The sequence below is a fragment of the Rhinoderma darwinii genome, chromosome 3 (genome assembly GCF_050947455.1).
Source record: "Rhinoderma darwinii isolate aRhiDar2 chromosome 3, aRhiDar2.hap1, whole genome shotgun sequence".
Taxonomy (NCBI): Eukaryota; Metazoa; Chordata; class Amphibia; order Anura; family Rhinodermatidae; genus Rhinoderma; species Rhinoderma darwinii.
The window spans coordinates 148,533,564-148,558,306 of NC_134689.1; the positions used below are offsets into that span (position 1 = coordinate 148,533,564).

The following is a 24,743-nucleotide window of genomic DNA, read 5'->3' on the forward strand; positions in this document are numbered from 1 at the left end:
CTTGGATAGGTTTAAGCATTCCGACGTTATTACCACATAAAGTGAAATATGTCAGATTTGAAAAATGGGCTCTGAGCCTTAAGGCCCAAACTAGGCTGCGTCCTTAAGGGGTTAACACTGAGAGAAGGAAGGGGGAGAGCAGAAACACATCCAACAACAGTGCGTTTTTGGATTTATGTAAAAATTTGTAGGACAACCAGCTATGCACTGGAGTTACAGACTATTTTGAAAGTAGCTTAACCCCTTCCCGACATTTGCCGTACATGTACGTCATGGAAAGTACTGACTTCCCGCATCTTGCCGTACATGTACGCCAAATGTTTGGGACCGGCTCAGAAGCTGAGCCGGTCCCATCATCACCGGATCTCAGCTGTATCTTACAGCTGACATCCGGCTGTAACGGCGGGGACCGAAATTAGCTTCGATCCCCGCCATTAACCCCTTAAGTGCAGCGCTCAAACGCGATCGCTGCACTTAAGGTGTTTGCAGCTCATCGGAACCCCAGTAATGAAATTGCCGGGGTTCCGGTGGCTGCAATGGCAACCGGAGGCCTAATACTGGCCTCCCGGTCTGCCTAGCACCGAAGCCGGTCAAGATCCGCCCGGCGGCGGAGCCTGATCGGCTTCCGTAGCTGTCGGCAAGATGGCGCCGGGTCAGGAGCTGATCCGGCGTCATCAGCGGTGGAAGTCAGCTGTACTGTACAGCTGACATCCACCTGTAACGGCAGGAACCGGAGCTAGCTCCGATCCCTGCCATTAACCCCTTCGATGCAGCAATCGAAAGCGATTGCTGCATCGTAGCGGTTACTAGCAGATCGCCAGCCCTGACAGGCAATCGGGACTGGCGACTGCTGTTATGGCAACAGGAGACACAATGGTCTCCTGCTCTGCCATTACGGAAGCCGATTTAGGCCCCGCCGGGAGGCGAAGCCTAATCGGCTTGCTGTCAGTGAATGACTGACAGATCTAATACATTGCACTACATAGGTAGTGCAATGTATTAGAAAAAAAAAAATCTGACCGTTGGAACTTCAAGTCCCCTAGTGGGACTTGAGAAAAAGTGTAAAAAAAGTGTAAAAAAAAGTGCACAAAATAAAAGTTTTGAAAAGTAATCAAATAAAACACAATCCCCCTTTTACTCTTATCAAGTCCTTTATTATTGAAAAATAATAATAAACCATATGTATTTGGTATCGCCACGACCGTAACGACCGGAGGTATCAAAATATTATATTATTTATTGCACGCGGTGAACAGCGTAAAAAAAACCGTAAAAAACGTTACCAGAGTTTCTGTTTTTTGGTCACTTTGCCCTACAAATATTAGAATAAAAAGTGATCAAAAAGTCGCACGTATCCAAAAATGGTACCTATAAAAACTATAGCTCGTCCCGCAAAAAACAAGCCCTCATACACCTCCGTCGACAAAAAAAATTAAAAAGTTATGGTTCTCACAACTTGGCGACAGAAAAAATACATTCTTTTTACAAAAGTAATTTTATTGTGCAAAAAGTTGTAAAACATGAAAAAGTTCTATAAATTAGGTATCGCCGGAATCGTACTGACCCGCAGAATAAAGTTAGCATGTAATTTATAACGCATGGTGAACGCTGTATAAAAAAAAAAACGAAAAAAGCTGTGCCAGAATTGCGTTTTTTTGTTTACCTGGCATCCCAAAAAATAGGATAAAAGGTGATCAAAAAGTCACATGTACCCCAAAATGGTACCAATAATAACTACAGCTCGTCCCGCAATAAACCAGCCCTCATACCGCTACGTCTATGAAAAATAAAATTAGTTATGGCTCCAATAAGTCAGGAAATAAAAAAATATGCAGTTGTGACCGAGGGGAACATTTCTTCTGTTTGAAGAGGCGATTTTTCAAGGACCTAAAATTAGGGAACCAGGAAAGGGAGGGCCCAAACATATCCGCTGGAAGCGACGGTGCCCGTATTATACCAGGACAACACTTTCCCAGCAAAATTCCCCAAACTACAAAGGCGCGGAGTGTGGACCAAAAGGGGGATAAGAAATGACACCATTTATCAGTGCGACACCGGCCTGTGCAGAAAGGATTGCTTCACAGCGTAACACACATCTATGGATTATTTTATTGTTTTTTCTTACCCCGTTATTATACCACCTGACTATGCCCCTTATATACTCCGCCCGGCTTACATATGCCCTACATTATAAACGGAAACACCAGTAAGACTCCAAACAAAACTACTACCAAGCAAAATCCACGCTCCAAAAGCCAAATGGCATTTCCTCCCATCTGAACCCTACAGCGTGCCCAAACAGCAGTTTCCTTCCACATATATGGCATCGTCATACCCGGGAGAACCCTTTTAGCAATTTTTGGGGTGTGTGTCTCCAGTGGCATAAGCTGGGCACGACATATTTGCCACTGAATGGCATATCTAGGGAAAAATATAAATTTTTAATTTGCACCATCCACAGCGCATTCATTTATGGAAAAGACCTGTGGGGTGAAAATGCTCACTACACCCCTTAATAAATGCCTTGAGGGGTGCAGTTTCCATAGTGGGGTCACTTCCCAGGGGTTTATTTTTATTATTTCACATCTGAGCCTCTGCAGTTGTGAACCAATACTTTGTAAATCGCCAAATTAAGCCTCAATTTTACATGGTACCCTTTCACTCCTGAGCCTGGTCGACTGTCCAGGCAAGAGATTAGGGCCACATGTAGGGTGTTTCTAAAACCAGGAAACCCAGCATAATAATTAGAGAGCTGTCTCGTTATGGTGGCACAAGCTGGGCACCACATATTGTCCACATATCTGTGGAAAAAATCCCATTTTCACTCTGCAACATCGAGTTCACACTAATTTCTACAAAACACCTGCAGGGTTAACATGCTCACTACACCCGTAGGTAAAAGCATTGAGGGGTGTAGTTTCCAAAATGGGGTCACTTCTGGGGGGTTTCCACTGTTTTGGGCCCACAGGCGCCCAGAAACCAATCCAGAAACATCTGCACTCCAAATGGCGGTCCTTCCCTTCTGAGCCCTGCCGTGTGCCCAAACAGCAGTTTATGACCACATATGGGGTATTGCCGTACTCGGTAGAAATTGCTTTACAAATGTTGGGTTCTTTTTTTCCTTTATTTGTTGCGAAAATGAAAAAATTTGCGCTAAAGCTACGTCTTATTGAAGAAAAAGGATTGTTTTTATTTTCACTGCCCAATTCTAATAAATTCTATGAAACATCTGTGGGGTCAAAATGCTCACTACGCCCCTAGATAAATTCCTCAAGAGGTGTAGTTTCCTAAATGGTGTCACTTTTTGGGCGTTTTCATTGTTTTTTCCCCTCAGGGGCTTTGCAAATGTGACATGGCCGCCGCAAACCATTCCTGCTCAATGTGATCTCCAAAAGCCAAATAGCGCTCTTTCCCTTCTAAGCCAAGCCGTGTCTCCAAACAGCCGTTTATTACCACATGTGGGGCATTGTTTTACTCGGGAGAAATTGCTTTACAAATTTTGTGGTGCTTTTTCTCCTTCAGTACTTGTGGAAATGAGAAAAAATTAGCTAAACCTACATTTTCTTTGAAAAAATTTAGATTGTCATTTTCAGGGCCTATTTCCAATAATTTATGCAAAAAACCTGTTGGGTCAAAACGCTCACTATACCCCTAGATAATTTCCTCAATGGGCGTAGTTTCCGAAATGGGGTCACTTGTGGGGGGTTTCCACTGTTTTGTCCCCTCAGGGGCTTTGTAAATGTGACATGGCCTCCACAAACCATTCCTGCTAAACTTGAGCTCCAAAAGCCAAATAGCGCTCTTTCCCTTCTCAGCCTCGCCGTGTCTCCAAACAACCGGTTATTACCACATGTGGGGTATTGTTTTACTCGGGAGAAATTGCTTTATAAATTTTACGGTGCTTTTTCTCCTTTAGTCTTTGTGAAAATGAGAAAAAAAATCGCTAAACCTACATTTTCTTTGAAGAAATGTTGATTTTAATTTTCACGGCCTACTTCTAATAATTTCTGTAAAAAAGCTGTGCGGTCAAAATGCTCACTGTACCCCTAGATAATTTCCTTGAGGTGTGTAGTTTCCCAGATGGGGTCACTTTTGGGGGATTTTGACTGTTTTGGCACCGCAAGAGCCCTTCAAACCTGACATGGTGCCTAAAATTTATTCTAACAAAAATAAGGCCCCAAAATCCACCAGGTGCTCCTTTGCTTCTGAGGCCGGTGCTTCAGTCCAGTAGCACGCTACGGCCACATGTGGGATATTTCCTAAAACTGCAGAAACTGGGCAACAAATATTGAGTTGCATTTCTCTGGTAAAACCTTCTGTGTTCTAAAAAAAATTGTACTAAAAATTTATTTCTGCAAAAAAATATGAAATTTGTAAAATTCACCTCTACATTGCTTTAATTCCTGTGAAATGTGTAAAGGGTTAAGACATTTTCTAAATGCTGTTTTGAATACTTTGAGGGGTGAAGTTTTTAAAATGGGGTGACTTTTTGGGGGTTTCTAATATATAAGGCCCTCAAAGCCACTTCACAACTGAACTGGCCCCTGTAAAAATGGCCTTTTGAAATTTTCTTGAAAATGTGAGAAATTGCTGCTAAAGTTCTAAGCCTTGTGAGGTCATAGAAAAATAAAAGGATGTTCAAAAAACGATGCCAATCTAAAGTAGACATATGGGTGATGTTAATTAGAAACAATTTTGGGTGGTATAACTGCCTGTCTTACAAGCAGATACATTTAAATTGAGAAAAATGCTAATTTTTGCAATTTTTCGCTAAATTTTGGTGTTTTTCACAATTAAATACTGAACATATCGAGCAAATTTTGCCAGTAACATAAAGTCCAATGTGTCACGAGAAAACAATCTCAGAATCGCTTGGATAGGTGAAAGCATTCCGGAGTTATTACCACATAAAGTGACACATGTCAGATTTGAAAAATGAGGCTCGGTCAGGAAGGTCAAAAGTGGCTAAAGAGGGAAGGGGTTAAAGAGGCTCTGTCACCAGATTTTGCAACCCCTATCTGCTATTGCAGCAGATAGACGCTGCAATGTAGATTACAGTAACGTTTTTATTTTTAAAAAACGAGAATTTTTGGCCAAGTTATGACCATTTTTGTAGTTATACAAATGAGGCTTGCAAAAGTCCAAGTGGGTGTGTTTAAAAGTAAAAGTCCAAGTGGGCGTGTATTAGGTGCGTACATCGGGGCGTTTTTAATACTTTTACTAGCTGGGCGCTCTGATGAGAAGTATCATCCACTTCTCTTCAGAACGCCCAGCTTCTGGCAGTGCAGATCTGTGACGTCACTCACAGGTCCTGCATCGTGTCAGACGAGCGAGGACACCGGCACCAGAGGCTTCAGTTGATTCTGCAGCAGCATCTGCGTTAGCAGGTAAGTCGATGTAGCTACTTACCTGCAAACGCTGATGCTGCTGCAGAATCATCTGTAGCCTCTGGTGCCGGTGTCCTCGCTCGTCTGACACGATGCAGGACCTGTGAGTGACGTCACAGCGTGATCTCTCGAGAACACGCTGTGTCTGCACTGCCAGAAGCTGGGCGTTCTGAAGAGAAGTGGATGATACTTCTCATCAGAGCGCCCAGCAAGTAAAAGTATTAAAAACGCCCCGATGTACGCACCTAATACACGCCCACTTGGACTTTTACTTTTAAACACACCCACTTGGACTTTTGCAAGCTTCATTTGCATAACTACAAAAATGGTCATAACTTGGCCAAAAATGCTCGTTTTTTTAAAAATAAAAACGTTACTGTAATCTACATTGCAGCGCCTATCACATGCAATAGCAGATAGGGGTTGCAAAATCTGGTGACAGAGCCTCTTTAAAGAAGACTTGTCACGTGCCTAAAAAACTGCAGCTGACCTCTCCTTAAGAATTCCGGCATCTCAAAGATTCTGGCGCTTTTTTTTTGCTTTTTTATCCTAGCCTTCTACCATTCCAGAATAATTGGTACCGTTTTGGTGCCTGATATGCAAAGGAAGCCTTTGACTGTCAAGTGGCCGGTCATCAACGCTCAGTTGCCAAGGGGACCAATCAGAGCGAGCAGTCGGTGCTTCTCATGTACTCACTGTCACACATGGCACGTGACTGTAGGCGTGCCAGTGTACATGAAGCCGTTCTGACACTATCTGCTCTGATTGGAAAGTGGTAAGGTTCACTCCCCCTTGGCAAGGTAGAGGTGTTAATCGCCCACTTGACAGGCAAAGGCCTCATTTGCATATTGAGCATCAAAATTAATGCCACTATCTCAGGAATGGTGGGGGCTAGATGGAAAAAAGTGGCAGAATCTGCAAGTTGCTGACATTCAAAAGGCCTAGTTCACACAGTTTTTTGGAGCTGTCTTTGATGTGGAAACCGCAACGAAAAAGTCCAAAATCACCTACCATTAATTTCCGCGAGCAGAAAAAAATCACTCGCCGGAAAAAGAAGCGACATGCTCTTTTTTTCATGCGGTTCCGTCTCTGAACTCCCTTTGAAAGCAATGGGAGGCAGAGAAAGCATTTTTTTGCCCAGCTGCTCAATGGCTGCAGCCGAAAAACACCATGACAACCACGGCAAAGAAAGCACAGGCAGGTCAAAATCTGCCTCAAAATTCCTGAAGGAATTTTGAGGCAGATTTTTCTGCCTGCAAAAAACCTGTGTGTGAAATAGGCCTAACTGAGCTGCAGTTTTTTGCTCAGTTAATAGGTCCTATTTAGTTTTGCATTTAGGAAGCAAATGAATGATAAAATGAATGATAAAAAAGAAATTCAGTGTTGTGTATAGCCTTTAACCCCTTCCCACACCTTGACGTAACTGCACGTCGATGTGTGCAGTAAATTCGTGCACCTCAACATGCAGTTACGTCAGCGCTTTGACAGTTAACCGCCGCGCGGCGCTACACCCCATCGGCGGTTAACTGTGCAGGGTGTCTGCCCTGCATTCCCCTTTGCCGATCAGCGGCCCATCGCCGCTGATTTAGGCAGTTAACCCCTTGACTTAAGTTGTTTAGCGCAGATCGGCAGCCCCACGTGAAATCACGGGGGCTGGCGATGGTACCCATGGCAACCGGACGCCAGACTCGGGCTGCCATGTACAGAAGCCTATGAGGCTTCCTCTCAGTGTTACTGCCACGTCACAATGACAGTTGGAATGCATTACACTACGTAGGTAGTGTAATGTATTCCAGCAGCGATCAGAGCTGCAAGTCTAAGTGTCCCCTAGAGGGACAAGTAAAAAAAAATAAATATATAATGTTTTAAAAAAAAGTGTAAAAATAAAATGTATAAGCAACATAAACAAGAACTGCTTTTTTTCCTATAATAAGTATTTTATTATAGGAAAAAAATGAACACGTAAAAAAAAAAGTACACATATCTGGTATCACAGCGTTCGTAACGTCACCAGCTTTAAAACGATAATATTATTTTTCCCACACGGTGCACACCGCAAATAAAATAAACGAAAAACAATGCCAGAATCACAATTTTTTGGTCACCACCCCTTCCAAAATATACAATTAAAAAGTGATCAAAAAGTCACATGTACGCCAAAATAGTACCAATACAAACTACAACCCGTCCCGCAAAAAAACAAGCCCTTACACAGCTTTTTTGACTGAAAAATAAAAAAGTTATGGCTCTCAGAATATGGTGACACAAAAAAGATTTGTTAAATAAGTTATTTTATTGCGCAAACAATGCAAAATGTAAAAAAAACTATATACATATGGTATCGCCGTAATCGTATCGACCCGCAGAATAAAGTAAAATGGTAATTTATAGCCCAGGATGAACGCTGTAAAAAAAGAAATAACAAACATTGTCAGAATTGATGGTTTTTGGTCACCTTGCCTGCCGAAAAATGAAATAAAAAGGGATCAAAATGGTACCATCTAAAACTACAGATTGTCCCGCAACAAATAAGCCCTCACACAGCTCCAGTGGTGAAAAAATAAAAAAGTTCCGGCTCCCAGAATATGGAGATGCAAGATGTGCAGTGTTCCAAAAGCGGATAAGATCAGGCGCCATTTATAAATGCGACACTAGCCACATATCTGCGGATTATTATTTATTTACCCCATTATTATACCCTCCTCTTATGCCCCTGATGTACTCTGCCCAGCCTAGATATGCCCCCACATTATAAACTGAAATACCAGCCAAACGCCAGAGCTACTACCAAGCAAAATCTGCACTCCCTAAAGCCAAATGCCGCTTCCTCCCTTCTGAGCCCTACAGCGTGCCCAAACAGCAGTTTACGTCCACATGGCGCACCATGACTTAATAGCATGTCGTGGTTTGGGGGGTGATATATGGAGCGTCTCACGCGCCGTACGCTGCGGGTGTCAGCTGTGTATTACAGCTGATACCCGGGACTAATGGACAGAAACAGCGATCGCGCTGTTACAGGAGTCTGCAAAAATAACAATATACTGCAATAAATTAGTATTGCAGTGTATTCTACCAGTGATCTAACGATTGCTGGTTCAAGTCTCCTATGGGACTAATAAAATGTGTAAAAACAAAAGTAAATAGTTATTATTAGTGGAAAAAATTTAATAAATATTTAAAGTCCAAAAAGAAACCCTTTTCACATTTTTTTTCTCTAAAGTAATGTAAAAAAATACACAAAATTGGTATCGCTGTGTCCGTAAAAGTCTAAACTATTACAATATACCATTATTGAACTCGCACGTTGAACGCTGTGAAAAATAAAGAATTTTAAACGGCAAAATCGCTGTTTTTTTGGTCACCTTGGCTCTACCAAAAAATGTAATAAAAAGTGCTCAAAAAGTAGTATGTACCAAGAAATTGTACCAATAAAAACTACAGCTCGTCCCGCAAAAAATAAGCCCCACACACCACTCTATTGACGGAAAAATAAAAAAGTTGTGGCTCTCGGAAAGCGGGAAGGGAAAAAGAAAAACAAAACATGGATAAGTTCGGAAAGGGTTAATTACTTTCTAATGAAAAAACATTTATGACCACATGTGGGGTATTGCCGTACTCGGGAGAAATTGCTTTACAAATGTTGGGCGGCTTTTTCCTCCTTTTATTCTTTGTGAAATTGAAAAAATTCGACTTTTTAGTGGAAATAATGTTGATATTAATTTTCACGGCCTAATTCTAATAAATTCTGCAAAAGACGTGTGGGGTCTAAATGCTCACTATACCCCTAGATAGATTCCTTAAGAGGTGTAGTTTCCCGAATGGGGTTACTTTTGGGGGGCTTCCACTGTTTTGGTCCCTCTGCGGCTTTGCAAATTCGACATGGCACCCAAAAACTATTCCAGCTAAATTTGAGCTCCAAAAGCCAAATAGCGCTCCTTCCCTTCTAAGCCCCGGGGTGGGTCCAAACAGTAGTTTATTACCACATATGGTGTATTTACGTAATCGGGAGAAATTGTTTTACAAATGTTGGGGTGCTTTTTCTCCTTTATTCCTTGTAAAAATTAAAAATTTCACGTTTTTACAGAAAAAAAGTGGATTTTTACCTTTACAGACTAATTGCAATGAATTCAGCAAAACAACTGTGGGGTCAAAATGCTAACTTTACCCCTAGAAAAATTCCTTAAGGGGTGTAGTTTCCAAAATGGGGTCACTTTTGGGGGGTTTCCACTGTTTTCATCCATCCTCTTTACTGTTTTGGTACCACAAGACCTATTCAAACCTTACATGGTGCCTAAAATATATAAAAAAAAACTGAGGCCCCAAAATCCACTAGGTGCTCCTTTGCTTCTGAGGCCTGTGCTTCAGTCCATTACCACACTAGGACCACATGTGGGATATTTCTAAAAACTGCAGAATCTGAGCAATAAATATTGAGTTGCATTTCTCGGGTAAAACCTTCTGTGGTACAGAAAAAAATGTATTACAAATGAATTTTGGCAAAAAAAACCTCTACATTGCTTTAATTCCTGCGAAACGCCTAAAGGGTTAAAACACTTTCTGAATGTTGTTTTGAATACTTTGAGGGGTGTAGTTTACAAAATGGGGTGATTTATGGTGACTTTCTAATATATAAGGCCCTCAAAGCCACTTCAGAACTGAACTGGTCCCTAAAAAAATTGACTTTTGAAATTTTCTTGAAAATATGAGAAATTGATGCTAAAGTTCTAAGCCTTGTAGCGTCCTAGAAAAATAAAATAATGTCCAAAAATGATGTAGACATATGGGAAATATAAACTAGTAAGTATTTTGTGTGCTATTACTATCTGTTTTTCAAGTAGATACATTTAAATTTAGAAAAATGCTAATTTTTGCTAATTTTCTCTAAATTTGATGTTTTTTTTACAAATAAATATTGAATTTATTGACCAAATTTTTCCCTAACATAAAGTACAATATGTCACGAGAAAACAATCTCAGAATCACTTGGATAGGTAAAGGCATTCCAGAGTTATTACCACATAAAGTGACACATGTCAGATTTGAAAAATCTGCTTCGTCCTGAAGGCCAAAACAGGCTCAGTCCTGAAGGGGTTAATGAGCAAATCAAAACAGTACACTACATAATCTAAATAGAGACGCATAATAAAATATACAAATATGTTCAGCTCTCTGTCTGTTTAGAGATCTTTCGAACCTTGTTCTTATGGAAAATTCTAATAAAAATCTATTGAAAAAAAAACAAAAACGTTTGCAACGAGATTTTTTCAGGAGCATCACTTCCATTTCTCCTGAATATATATATATATATTTACTATGACTGGTCTCATTCACATGTAAACATAGGCACAAATAAAGTTCTCTATGCTGAATCCTGTTTGTACGACTGTCTGGGTAGTTACCCAATATTACGGTGAAAATAAACCTTAATAACATTTCCCATTTAGTCTCTGCTCTGTTAGCGCAAAATATTGTATCTGTTCAAGATGTGTTTGCATCAATGCATGGAAAGTGCAGTAAAGTATTCTACTAATCGTTTCCCCATTGCCCAGTTCATCATTTATCATATGTTTTACATTTTGGGTAATTTAGTTCTGGAATGTCAGACACTAGTCAGTCGGATCTGTCAGATTAATGTGCTGCCCCATGTAAGCATATGCCCTATGCAACATATTACAGCTACGGCCTGTACTCCTATTGGCCAAAATGGTACAACATTTGTTTTGTTATGATTGGCTCATAGGAGCACTGAAATATTGCACTGGACCGTTATGAATCCGGCATATTCATGAGGTGAGCGATCTCCTCGCCTCCCCCTGCTCTTTAGGCCGGATTGACATGCTGCTGTATATACGTGTAACTAGGAGTCCCCTGTATTTGTTTTTAGTGCTCCTAATAGCCAAACGACACATAATTTTGTTGTCATTTTGGCTAAGTACAGACTTGTAGCTGTAATATGCTGGCCTTCCATAGGACAGGATATTAAGATGACAGATCTGCTTTAAATAAAACCCTGTATTTTCTTTTGTTAGAAAGTGACTTTCATGTATGTGGAAGGAATAACCAGCTGTGAAGCTTGAAGTACATTTGACTGGAGAAATGTAGATTTGTTTATTGTGAAAAATAAGTCAATGAAACTAATTTTAGAATTATGCATATCGGTCCTTAATACCGAAGGGGTTTTACTATCAGGGACATTAATGACATATTCACAGGATATGTCATCAATGTCAGATAGATGCGGGACCCACATCTAGGACCCGCATCTATATCTAGAACGGGCCCCCCTAGACCACGTTCTACCTCTCTGCGTTGCGACTGAAGCGTGTATTCTCCGACCATAAAGAAGAAAACGGCGTAGCTTGCCGAGCTACGCTGTTTCTGTAAGTCCTGTAGAACTGAATGGTAGTTACATAAACTGCGTAGCTCGCTGCTTTCGTAACTTCCATTCACTACTATGGGAGTTACTTCTTCATGGTCGGAGATCACACACTTCAGCCACAACACAGAAAGGTAGAATGTGGTCTAGGGGGCCCCGTTCTAGAGATAGGTGCGGGTCCCAGAGGTCGGACCTGCATCTATCTGACATTTATGGCATATCCTGTGGATATGTGATAAATGTCCCTTGTGGGAAGACCACTATAATGACCAAGCAATTTTTTACATTTTTCCATCGTCGCATTCAAAAAGCTATAACTTCTTTATTTTTCTATACATAGCTGTATAAGGTCTTGTTGTTTTGCGGGACAAGTTGTATTTTTAATAGCACCATTTTGGGGTGCATATAATTTGATTAGCTTTTATTAACTTTTTTTGTTGGGGTAATGGGAAAAAGCCTGAAATTTCACCATTCTTTTTTTGTGTCTTAAGTTTACACCGTTTACCGTGTGGTATAAATAACACAATAACTTTATTCAGCGGGTCGTTACGATTGCGGCGATACCAAATTTATTTCGTTTTTTTTCTATGTTTTACTACTTTTACACACGTAAAACATTTATTTAGCATTTTGCGCGTGTTGCAGTTCCGGGCGTCATCAGTGAATGGTGCGTGGCTGCGTGATTTTCACGCATATGCCATCCTTATGACACGCAGTTTTGATGTTTAGAAAAACAAATGAAGGAAATGCTTTTATTTTTTCCTTCATTTCTTTATCTACTGTTGCGCGAATCACTTCCGTGTGCCGTGTGCGATTTTCACGCACCCATTGACTTCAATGGGTGCGTGATGCGCGAAAAACGGCCAAGTATAGGACATGTCGTGAGTTTTATGCAGCGGACGCACGCTGCGTGAAAATCACGGAATGTCTGAACAGCCCCATTGACTAACATAGGTCCGTGCGACGCGCGTGATTTTCACACACGTTAAACACGTTCATGTGAATAAGGCTTTATCAAAACCATCGGCACCCCGTGATTGCATCTCCCTCTAAAACCACTCCAATGCGGCGGTCGCTATTGACAGCCGCATTTGAGGGCTTAACCTGTTAGTGACCGCCAATACGCCTTTTAACGGCGGCCACTAACGGGCTTTATTCTGATGCATACGCCTTTTTACGGCACTTCATCAGGATAAAGTAAACAAAGCAGGGAGGGTCAAATCTCCCTGCTCTCAGCTGCCAGAGGCAGCTGAGGGCTGGGGGCGTCTCTGCTCTGCCGGGTGAGATCGATATTAGTATCGATCTCACCCGTTTAATCCCTCCGATGCGGTGCACAATAGCGTGCACCACATCTGAGTGGTTTTGGAGAGAGGGAGGGAGCTCCCTCTCTCTCCCACCGACACCCGGCGATACGATCGCCGAGTGTCTGTGTCTCTAATGGCAGCCGGGGGCCTAATAAAGGCCCCCAGGTCTGCCTGGAGTGAATGCCTGCTAGATCATACCGGAGGCATGACCTAGCAGATGCCTGTCCGTTTTAAACGGCCAGGCAGTAATACACTGCAATACAAAAGTATTGCAGTGTATTATAATAGCGATCTGAGAATCGCATATTAAAGTCCCCTAGTGGGACTAGTAAAAAAGTAAAAAAAAAGTTTCATAAAGTTAATTTTAAAAAATTAAAAAAAATTTAAAACCCAGCTTTTCCCCTTACAAAATGCTTTACTATTAAAAAACCAAAATAAAGTTAAAAAGTTACACATATTTGGTATCGCCGCGTCCGTAACGACCCAGACTATAAATCTATTACATTATTTAAGCCGCACGGTGAACTCCGTAAAAAATGTAATAAAAAACTATGGAAAAGTTGCTGTTTTCTGTGAATCCTGACTTTAAAAAAATGTGATAAAAAGTTATCAAAAAGTCGCATCTACTCCAAAATGGTACCAATAAAAACTACAAGTCTTCCCGCAAAAAAAAAGCATCGCGAAAAAATAAAACCGTTACGGCTCTTCAAATATGGAGACACAAAAACAAATAATTTTGAAAAAAAAGCGTTTTTACTGTGTAAAAGTAGAAACATACAAAAACTATACAAATTTGGTATTGTTGCAATCGTAACAACCCGCTGAATAAAGTTATTGTGTTATTTATACCACACGGTAAACGGCGTAGATTTAAGACGCGAAAAATTGTGGCGAAATTTCAGATTTTTTTCTATTTCCCCCCCCCAAAAAAAAGTTAATAAAAGTTAATCAATAAATAATATGTCCCCCAAAATGGTGCTATTAAAAATACAACTTGTCCCGCAAAAAACAAGACCTTATACAGCTATGTCGACGCAAAAATAAAAAGGTTATAGCTCTTGGAATGCGACGATGGAAAAACGTAAAAAATGGCTTGGTCATTAAGGTTTAAAATAGGCTGGTCATTAAGGGGTTAAACATGACTGGAAACCACTGCTATTGGCCTTGATCGAGGCCGCGCTTCAGAAGAATTACCCTGAACGGCTTTCTTAAAAACGCTATATGGCGGTCGTTAAGGGGTTAAATGTCAGCTGTGCATTAGAGATGTAGATCAGCCGGGTGAAAGTGTCAGTCATTGCTGGTTTTCAGTTAGTAAAGTTAACCTTTTATTTGAGATGTCTACCCATGTAAGAGAGTGCAGTAAAATAAAAAGAATAGCCCTGACAGTCTTCTATCATTTTTTTCTAAAAAGAAAAATGCCAATCGTAAGATCTAAATTGTGGAGGATAGTGTGGTCTTGCCTTGTTTTACTTCTATCTAGAATTCTTAAATTGTCTTTATTGAATGTGTGTTGTATGTGGTTTGGGACATCTGTACAGATGTATCACATTTTACTTTTCAAGTTTGCTTGACAGGGTCAGTGCTGCCTGCCCATATGATAAGGTTGGACAACATGCTAGCCAGCACCTCCTCGGTTTGCGCAAAGCTGTCTACAGGACCGTCAGAACTAACTTCAGGGTTTCAAGGCTTGCTACGTTGTACATGCTGAAAAGATATCCTTTTCTTAGTTGGTAAGGAATTTCAAAAGTAGGGGATGTGTTCCTTTTCTTAAATGGGTTCTTTGCTTTGTACAATCCCTTCTTGTTCTAATGGTTCCTTGACAATGAGTTGATCTCAGAGTGTCTTGGGACCCCAGCTGTAATCTGTGGGGAAACCTGGCAGTAAGCACTTGTCCACACGTAACTGATTTGCTGCGTATTTTCCGTCTGGAATTGCGGAAGGGAAAATACGCAGCGGAGTACAGTAGTAGGTAAGTGGGTGAGATTTAACAAATGCTGCGGACAAATTCAGTCCAGAAATTCACCGGTGGTGCGCAATTTTAACCTTTTATTGCTGTGGAAATTGGACTGATTTCCTGCAGTTTTCTGATGTACTTGCTTAATTTAATGCGGAAATGCAGCATAATTTCTTACAGGTGGTGGAAATGACATCACAGGAAGAAGAAATATCATCATCACACAGCCGTTGAAAAAAACGGAGCAAAAATCCGCACTATTTTCTGCAGTAAAAAAACAAACGAAATGGTGCAGATTGTCTGCTAGTCGATGCGGAAATGCTGCGGAAATTTTCTACAGCAAATTCGTTACGTGTAGACGATCCCTAAGTGTTCAGTTTCCCTGCAGGGCCTCCACAGAATAAATGTAGCGCTACACCATTCCCATCCATATCAACGGGTTGTCTGTGTAATACAGGACAGGTCCTCCAGAGCAAGAGACGCTCTTTGTAAACGCTCCGTTCTTTGGCTCCTTAGCTGGACAACCACTTTAATATGTGTAAAGATACACGTAACCATAAATGTTAACACTGGCACTGGAAAAAACGATTATTGTTGTGTGTTATGAAAAATTGTTCCATTGGCCTTAGCAGATTTTTTAACTTTAACATTTCTTTCTTAGCCAGAACTTATGAGTTCAAAATTAGTTATTGTAAGAGAAATCTGCAACAATCAATATTTATTTTTTTCTTTCGCTTATAATCCTCAACAACAACCAATGACTTGATGTAAATAAAATAAAAAATATCAGAAACTTAGCAAATTGACACATGTATGACCATTTAAAGTGCCACTAAACCTAGGAATAAATGATAAGTTCACAGGAGATCTACTTGCCCACAATGTTTCAGTCTGCAGGATCTTCTGCATGCTACTGAAACAAATAGTCCTGTAGAAATACTGCAGAGAACACGGTTTAATTTCCAGGTGATATGCTCTACTTTCTGCTGGTGAATGGCTGGGGGCAGAGGTGGGTTGGCTTTGCTAAACTAGCTTTACCGATCTGTGTGTCCCTACTGCAGACATCACAGAGGAGAGAGGCTCCTGCTGCAGTTAGTTGTTTTACAACCAGACACAGGATTGTGGGGAGTAAAGGGTAATGGCAGATCTCCTGGGGTACATACAAAATAATTATTTATATATTCCTCAGTATTATTTGCAGTATAAGATGAAATAGGATCAAAGGACAGGAGGAGATTAAAATAGGAATTGCTGGGATATATTTTTTTATGTTCCTTTTTAAAACAGTGATTTTAAATGTTGCCTGGCCTTGTCAAGAGCAACACAATGAGTAAAGTAGTTGCAAAGATAACATAAACTGATACAATGGAGACTTATGTCAGAGCTGTAGTAAAGCGAGGCTTACCCTAATGGTTTTGTTGTTTTATTGAGTTTTTATCATATGTTCTTTGCTTTCGAGGTAAGATTAACCGGCTGTAATAGGCCTTCATTTTAAGGCACTAAAAAAATGTACAAACATTTCAAAGTGCAGCACAACCAGAAATTAATCTGCAGTTCTATTTATTAGATTCTTGTTCAAACTAATGTCTATACTGACTCTTACAGGCTTGGATAGAATATAAAGAATAGAGAGGTGACAGCGGAAAAAAAATACTTTTCTATCATGCCAGTCACTAACTTTCTCCATTGATTGCTGACTCCATCTATCCACAAAATTTGAGCAAAAGTTTTATTTATTTTTCTCTTTTGGTCATCTCTCCTCTATTCTCTCAAAGCCTGTGAGGGTCAGTATAGACCATGTGACAAATGTGGTATTCATAATTGAATTCTTTCTAGTGTAAGCTGTTATACCAGGTGTGCACCACCAGGGGTGGAAGAGGGGGTTGGGAAAAGCAGGTGTAACATTAAAATGTAACTTTTATTAAGTATATCTAAGGTATTGCAAAGTACACAATGAATAAAATGGAGTCATATTATTACCCTTCAGAATTAATAGGTTGGATGTCCCCAATTTATAAACCTAAATTGAAAAAACCTCTGAAGATCCAGAAATTCTTCTGAATTATTGTGGTCCCAGTATACCACCACTAGTGGATTATTTTTAGAAGGAAGGGGATTGTCTTTTCCTGGCAGTTTTTTATTTTTTTTATTTCGAGTTACTAAGATGAATATAGACATAACATAACTTAAAGGGGGTTTTCAAGTTTTATGTAAAGAAAACGTAATCGCTGCATCAATTTTCTAATATACTTTGTTTTTCAGTTTGTCTCCGTTTTCAAGATATTTGCTGTCTGTGAATGAGAACACTATTGTTTACATTCACCAGCTGTGAACTGGTACATAGCTGAGAAGTGGATACAATTGTACCCAGTCAGATTTGTGCAGCTGCTGCTGATGTATTGCCTAGACTGGCTACAATTGTATCCAAATTCAATTCAGAGCAGGACTAGGTATTTACAGGTTTGCAGCTTGTGAATGTAAACAAGGGGATTCTCATTCACTGACAGCAAACTAATGTCCTGAAAATTAAGAGGAATTGAACAAAATATATATATTAAAAAGTTTCTAGAACTTTTCATTTACACAGTGAATAAGCTTTACTTACATAAAACCGGGAACCGTAAGATTTGCCTGGAATAATTATATAAGGAGTTCGCCTTCAGTGTAGCTTGTGCTTGCAGCTTCTGTCTTTATTTGTAGTCCCTAGGGTGATTGTTAGGATATAATGTCACCCAATATATTCTCAATGGAAACAGAGGGATAGAACTGCACAGCTACCAGGTGCATTGCTGTGTTTCTGTATTAAAGAGGCTCTGTCACCAGATTATCAAATCCCTATCTCCTATTGCATGTGATCGGCGCTGCAATGTAGAGAACAGTAACGTTTTGTGTTTTTTTAAACGTTCATTTTTGGCCAAGTTATGAGCTATTTTATATATATATGCAAATGAGGTTTGAAATGGACAATTGGGCGTTTTTATTTTCGTTATGTCCAACTGGGCGTGTATTGTGTTTTTAACTGGGCATGTTTACGTGTATGACGCTGACCAATCAGTGACCAGTCAGCATCATACACTCATCTCCATTTACAAGCAGCACAGCGTTCTTACTAGAACGATGTGCAGCCACATACACAAGTGTCCTGATAATGAATACACATGAAATCCAGCCTGGACGTCATGTGTACTCAGAATCCTGACACTTCTGACTCTTTTCTTTGAGATTTCCAGCAAGGGAAACAAAATCTCGTTTAGCTCCGTAATCTCGCGAGATTACGCGTGGCCTTCTGGAATCTCACAGAAAAGATTCAGAAGTGTCAGGATTCTGAGTACACATGACGTCCAGGCTGGATTTCATGTGTATTCATTATCAGGACACTTGATTAACGTTAATCTCGGTGTATGTGGCTGCACATCGCTGCTGTGTAAATGAATGTAGAGGAGTGTAAGATGCTGACTGGTCACTGATTGGTCAGCGTCATACACGTAAACACGCCCAGTTAAAAACCCAATACACGCCCAGTTGGACCTAACGAAAAAAACACGCCCAGTTGTCCATTTCAAAGCTCATTTGCATAAATATAAAATAGCTCATAACTTGGCCAAAAATGAACGTTTAAAAACAAAACAAAAACGTTCCTGTTATCTACATTGCAGCGCCGATCACATGCAATAGGAGATAGGGATTTGAGAATCTGGTGACAGAGCCTCTAAAGCTCTTCCCCAGCTGGCAATATACTACACTACAAATGCAAATATACAGGGGATCAGGTGCTGTGTATAAATGGTTAGGGACAGATTATCTACGGAACAGCTATGGTTTGGGGCAGTAACCATCCCTTATGTGTATAGGATATCCTGCACTGGTTTACAAGAGCACTTCTGTGTCACCCCTGAGAAACTATTACTAGAGTGTGGAAGAGTTTGACAAATATATTTAAATGGAATTTTGTTGACCATACATATATGGTGGGCTCACACAAAATGTGCGCTAAGAACCAAACTATTGTAAGTAGATTCAGCAGCAATGCATATTTATTTATTTTATTTATTTATTTATTTATTTATAGTGTTTAAGTGGCATTGGTGTTCACAGTGTGCTGTCGCCCTTTTCTTGTGTGACATATATTATACACACTGTACGTTTGTGTATGTGTGTGTGTGTGTGTGTGTATGTATATATATATATATATATATATATATATATATATATATATATATACATACCCCGATTTCTGGTGTGGACTGGTCACCTACAGATCCAGACGCTCTTGTGCTTGTAGTACTGATAGGATCTTCATGTTATCAGACATCTTTTTTTACTGCAGAAAAATCCTGTCCTGGTGATATGTATATTTTTTACTTGTTTTTAACCTTTTTTTATTAACTGGTTTTATTTTTTTCTTAACTGTGACTAAACTTATCCATTAAACTCTGAGATAGACAATGTGACTAACTACATCTGCGTTGTCCCCTTGAAAGACCTGGGTCTGGGATTAAGTGAAGAGCAGGTTTCTGAGGAGGAAGCCCATAATCTAACCGACGGCTTCAGCCTCCCTTCTTTAAAGGTAACCCCTACTATGTACTTGTTTTTATTTTGTTACTGAAAGCTAATGTTTTCCTCTAGCATTTTTGCAAGTTTCTATATAGCCGGTTGTTAAGCCTTGCCAGAATAAATAAAATATCTGATGGGCGCTTTGCTCCTTCGTCTGTGATCAGCGCTCATCATCAGCCTGAGGACGACTCTCTTAGACGTTCTATGTGAGCCGTCTTCAGCCTGACAGGGAGCACTGATCACAGCTGAAGGTGTAGGGGGCTTCTGAGCATTTCTGCACCTTCGTTTCAGTAACTATGGGGGTCTCCGTACACGCACCCCATCCAGCCAAGCTTTTGATATGTCTCTATGACATATCAAAAGTTTGATGGTGTAGTTACTCTAACTAAAGGGTATTAATTGTATAATGACTTCTACAACTTCCTAATACAGTGTGCGTTTAGATTTTCAAGATACATGGTTCTATAGTGCAGTGCTTCCCAAACTGAGGTGCCCCCCGGTTGTTGGTGGAGCAGGGGAGGTTGACGGAAGTTATATGCTGCACAGCCCTGTCTCTAGGTACAGCAATCTCTTGTTTAGTAATCTGACTCTTTTTATGTTTATTTTAATGTTCTACTGGGTTCAGAAGGCAAATTGTAAGATAAATTAAGGTAATTTAGTTGGCTTGGACTTTGACTAGTGGTAAGGTGCAGGCGGCATCATGTTCTAGCTGGTGAGGTACCACTAGAGAAATGTAGTGAATGGAAACACTATTGTTTACATCTAGTTTCATTCTGTCCTGATCATCTCTAATACACTGAGGATAAGGCCACACGTAGCAGCCGCCGTGCCACTTAAAACTGCGCCGACATGTGCTTTTTGCCGCAGATCGTTGCGGTTTTTAAATTGATTGTAAATGGCAGTGTGGTTTTGCAGGTAAAACGGCAACAATTTCCGGCAAAACCACATGCCGGCGCAGTTTTTTGGCTGCCCGGCGGCTGCTACGTGAGGCTTTGCCTTTCATGTTCATATGATCTAGATATAGAGCTCATTGCAAGGACTCTGGATGTTTCCGCCTCTGAATGGTTCCAGTCACTGACAGCCAACAGAGATCTTTAAAAATGAGAAATGTAAACAAACAGTGGTATTATAAAGCGGTATATCTTTTCCTAATATAATGATTAAGCTTCATATGCATACAACTGGAAAACCCCTTTAGTATGTTCATGGTGATGGAAATGTTTATAAATAACCAGGAATAGTAAGGCTCTATTCACATCACATTTGGGTCATTTTAGAGAGATCCAAACATATGGTATATATTTGCAAGATATATTACTTGGATCTGTCGAAAACAAAACTACACTTCCTCTTTAACACCTTCCCGACCGCCCACTGTCTTTTGACGTCAGGCGGTGCGGGTGCTTAATCTACAGAGACGTCTTTTGGCGTCGCTGCAGATCAGGCTGATGAGCGCTCGTCCTCTAAGCAGGAGCTGTTACTAACAGCTCCTGATCTTAGAGCAGCCTCCTGAACACAGCTGGGGTCGACAAACATTCGGACCCCAGCTGTTTAACCCTTTGATTACCGCGGTCCGTGACCGCGGCATGATCAAAGGGAATTCCCCTCTTTGATCGCATCACCGGGATTCCAGTGATGCGATCAAACACTGGGGAATCCCTCTGCAGTCAGCCCTGGAGACCTACAAAGGACCCCAGGGCTGTCTGTTTCGTGTGCCAGAAGTATGCTAATACATTACAAGTAAAAAATAAAGTTATCCCTTGATGGGATTAACTTCTTAACGCCGAAGGACGGGTATATCCGTCCTCAGCAGCTGCTAGTTCGCGCAGGAGGACGGATATATCCGTCCTGTGATGGCGCGGGTACTGCCACTGTACCCACGCGATCAGCGGCAGGAGCACGGCTGTTATACACAGCCTGGCTCCTGCTGCAACTGCCGGAATCGAAGCGCGCGCCGATTCCGGCAGTTTAACCCATTAAATGCCGCTGTCAATAGTGACAGCGGCATTTAATGTGTTTGACAGAGGGGGGAGCTCCCTCTGTCACCCGATCGGCGCCCCCGCAAACAAATCGCGGGTCGCCGTCGGGTTTCCATGACAGCCGGGGGTCTAACAAAGACCCCCAGGTCTGCCTTCAGCATCTGCCTGTTAGGCAATGCCGGAGGCATGACCTAACAGGTTGCCTGTCAGTTTTACACTGACAGGCAATAATGCTTTGGTATACGAAGTATACCAAAGCATTATATATGCGATCGGCACATCGCATAGTGAAGTCCCCTGGTGGGACTAAAAAAAAAAAATGTAAAACAGTTAAATAAAGTTTGTGAAAAAAATAAATAAATAATTACAGTCAAAGTCAAATAAAACTACTTTTTTGGCCCAAAAAGTGGTTTTATTTAGTAAAACTGTCAAAACAAATCACACATACACATATATGGTATCCCCGTGATCGTAACAACTTGACCAATAAAATGAACATATTAATTAAACCGCCGGATGAACGGCGTCCAAAGAAAACGCAAAAAACAACGTCAAAATTCTCTCTTTTCTCCCATTCCACCCATAAAAAATAAAATAAAAGTTAATCTATAAGTCCTGTGTACCCCAAAATAGTACTAATAAAAACTACACATTGTCCCGCAAAAATCAAGCCCACGTACGGCCACATCGACGGAAAAATAAAAACGTTACGCCTCTTGGAACGCGGCGATGCAAAAACAAGTAATTTTTTTCTAAAAGGCTTTTTATTGTGCAAACGTAGAAAAAACATATAAAACCTATACATATTTGGTATCCCTGTAATCGTGCCGACCCATAGAATAAAGTTAACATGTTATTTACGCTGCATAGTAAACGACGTAAATTTATAACGTGAAAATTAATGCTGGAATAGCTGCTTATTTTCAATTCTCTCCTAAAATAAAGTTAATAAAAGTTAATCAATATGTTATAAGCATCTAAAAATGGTACAATTACAAAATACAACTCGTCCCGCAAAAAACAAGCCCTTATACGGCTATGTCGACGGAATAAAAAAAGAGTTACGACTCTTGGAATGCGACCGTGAAAAAACAAAAAATAATCCTTGGTCATTAACGTGCAAAATGGCCCGGTCATTAAGGGGTTAAAAAAAAAAAAGTAACAAAACAAATAAATAAATAAAAAAAGTCCCAAAGAGTATTTATTTTGCATTAAATACATTTTATTGCCCCTACACTAAATAAAAACAAAAAACCTACGCATATTAGGTATCTACATGACCGTAATAACCTGAAGAATTAATCTAATGGGTTATTTAGCTTGAAACGTGAACGGGATAAAAAATAAACAAAAAAAACTATTCCGAGAATCGCTTTTTCCTATATTTACGCCGTAAAAAAAATTTTTTTTACCCCCAAACTGTGGGGAAAAAAAAAATACTGTTTCTCTCGCATAAAACAAGGCCTCATACAGCCACGTCAATGAAAAAATAAAAAAATTATGGCTGCTGAAACGCAGAGAGGCAAAAACAGAAAAATTGAGCTGGTCATTAAGGTCTTTTCAGGCCCGGTCATTAAGGGGTTAAAACATTTAAAAAAAAAAAGTAAATAAATTGATGTGAGCATATAGCAATGGCATGCCCAATGTATACTTTTTTTGACCGATCTGGTAAACTAAACAGTCAAGAAACGTAACATATGAGTAAAGAGATGTACATTTTGCATTCCTCTTTTTCCATTATACTAGAGTTTTGTTTGTTTGTTTTTTTCTAGCTCATACCAAACCTAATATGAACAGAGCCTAATATACTTTGCTGTAACTGCCTATTTCGACAGGTTTTGTTCCAACTTTGGATAGGGCAAAGTTCGGAGTTCTTTCGACGCTTAGCCCTAGTGCTTTCTCCTGAGAATGCATGTAGCGGTCCGCTTACTGGCCCAGAAATGCTTCCACACTACATCTGGTGTGATGTGGCACAGGATCTACCTCATACCCAAGCCGCCTGTTTAGCCGAACTGAAACGCAGCTATGAATTTTATCGTTACTTTGAAACCCAACACCAGTCTGGCTCCGACCGCTCGATAAGGAAGAAGAGAGAGACCGGAGAGCTGAACAACCTTCATGGAGCTGTCCGCAGTCTACAACTACACCTGAAGGCCCTACTCAATGAGTAAGTCTGTAACTGCGCGCATGACAACTGCCAGCACTTTGTATAAGAAGCCGCATTCACCAACCATTGTTGCTTTGTGTTAACTTGACTGTACTGTACGTTTGTTGACCAACGCCAAGTCTCTAAATGATACAGATAGGGAACCATGGGTACAAGAGTGGCAGTGGGGATAATATATTCAAATGTTTACGCCATTTATGTGGTGCGCTAAAATGTTAGACTTTTCCCTTCTCTCACCACTCTTCGAAAGGGGCAATAAAAGAGTGTCAAGTTTAATGGGAGGGAGCGTGGCCTCCGACGGAACAACAGGTTTACCAGAATTTATTCCAGAAACTCATAGCCGACATGGATTTCTGTTGCACAGACAGCCAAAGATGCGCCAAATTTATTAAGAGGTGTACACCTCTGAATAAATTTGGCGCATTTCCTGCAGATGTAAATTAGTTTGATATTTGAAACGCCAGTTTATTTCCCCCCATTGTCTATCTAAATACACAACATAATTATTCAGACACTGCTACAGTGTATCTATAGTCTTGGTTCTCGACCTGTGGTACGCGTACCTCGGGGGGGGGGGGGGGGAAACATGCCATGTATCTGGTGGGTACTGGCACTGTGCTCATGCTGTGCTTTTAATAGGCAGCACAGTCTATGGTCATAGCTTGGGGTGCACTTTGACGTCATTTGTTCGAGATGGGGGTACTTGACTTAGGAACATTAAGGAACACTGATCTACAGGATAGGCTGGGCAATGGTGTATTGAGAGCAGACGGGTTCGTCACATTTGCAGGTATATTCATTCCACAGCCTCCTAAATCGGCATTCAGAGACTGATTTGGAGCACTGCACCTGCCCTGCTTGCTTTTTTTTTTTTTTTACCCCCGCATATATAACCCCATAGATCTCCTAAAACTAGACCAAATTATAAATTCCCTTTCAGACAACCCGTGAATCCAGTTTCTTTTAAGATGAAACATAACGTTTTTTGGGGGGGGGGGGGGGGGGTTTAGTGGAAGTGATGT

General features: G+C 40.6%; 1 protein-coding gene across 4 annotated transcripts in view; it reads left to right on the top strand.

Moving 5' to 3' along the window:
• VEZT (vezatin, adherens junctions transmembrane protein) overlaps positions 1-24,743 on the top strand; it is a 106,470-nt gene that overhangs the window by 66,277 nt on the left and 15,450 nt on the right. For 3 of the 4 annotated variants that reach the window (XM_075856849.1, XM_075856851.1, XM_075856852.1), the window contains exons 6-8: positions 14,630-14,779; positions 19,441-19,588; positions 23,390-23,721. In XM_075856849.1, the coding sequence (XP_075712964.1) occupies positions 14,630-14,779; positions 19,441-19,588; positions 23,390-23,721 (630 nt within the window). The remainder of the gene's footprint in view (positions 1-14,629; positions 14,780-19,440; positions 19,589-23,389; positions 23,722-24,743) is intronic. The other variant, XM_075856850.1, reaches the window with a different exon arrangement.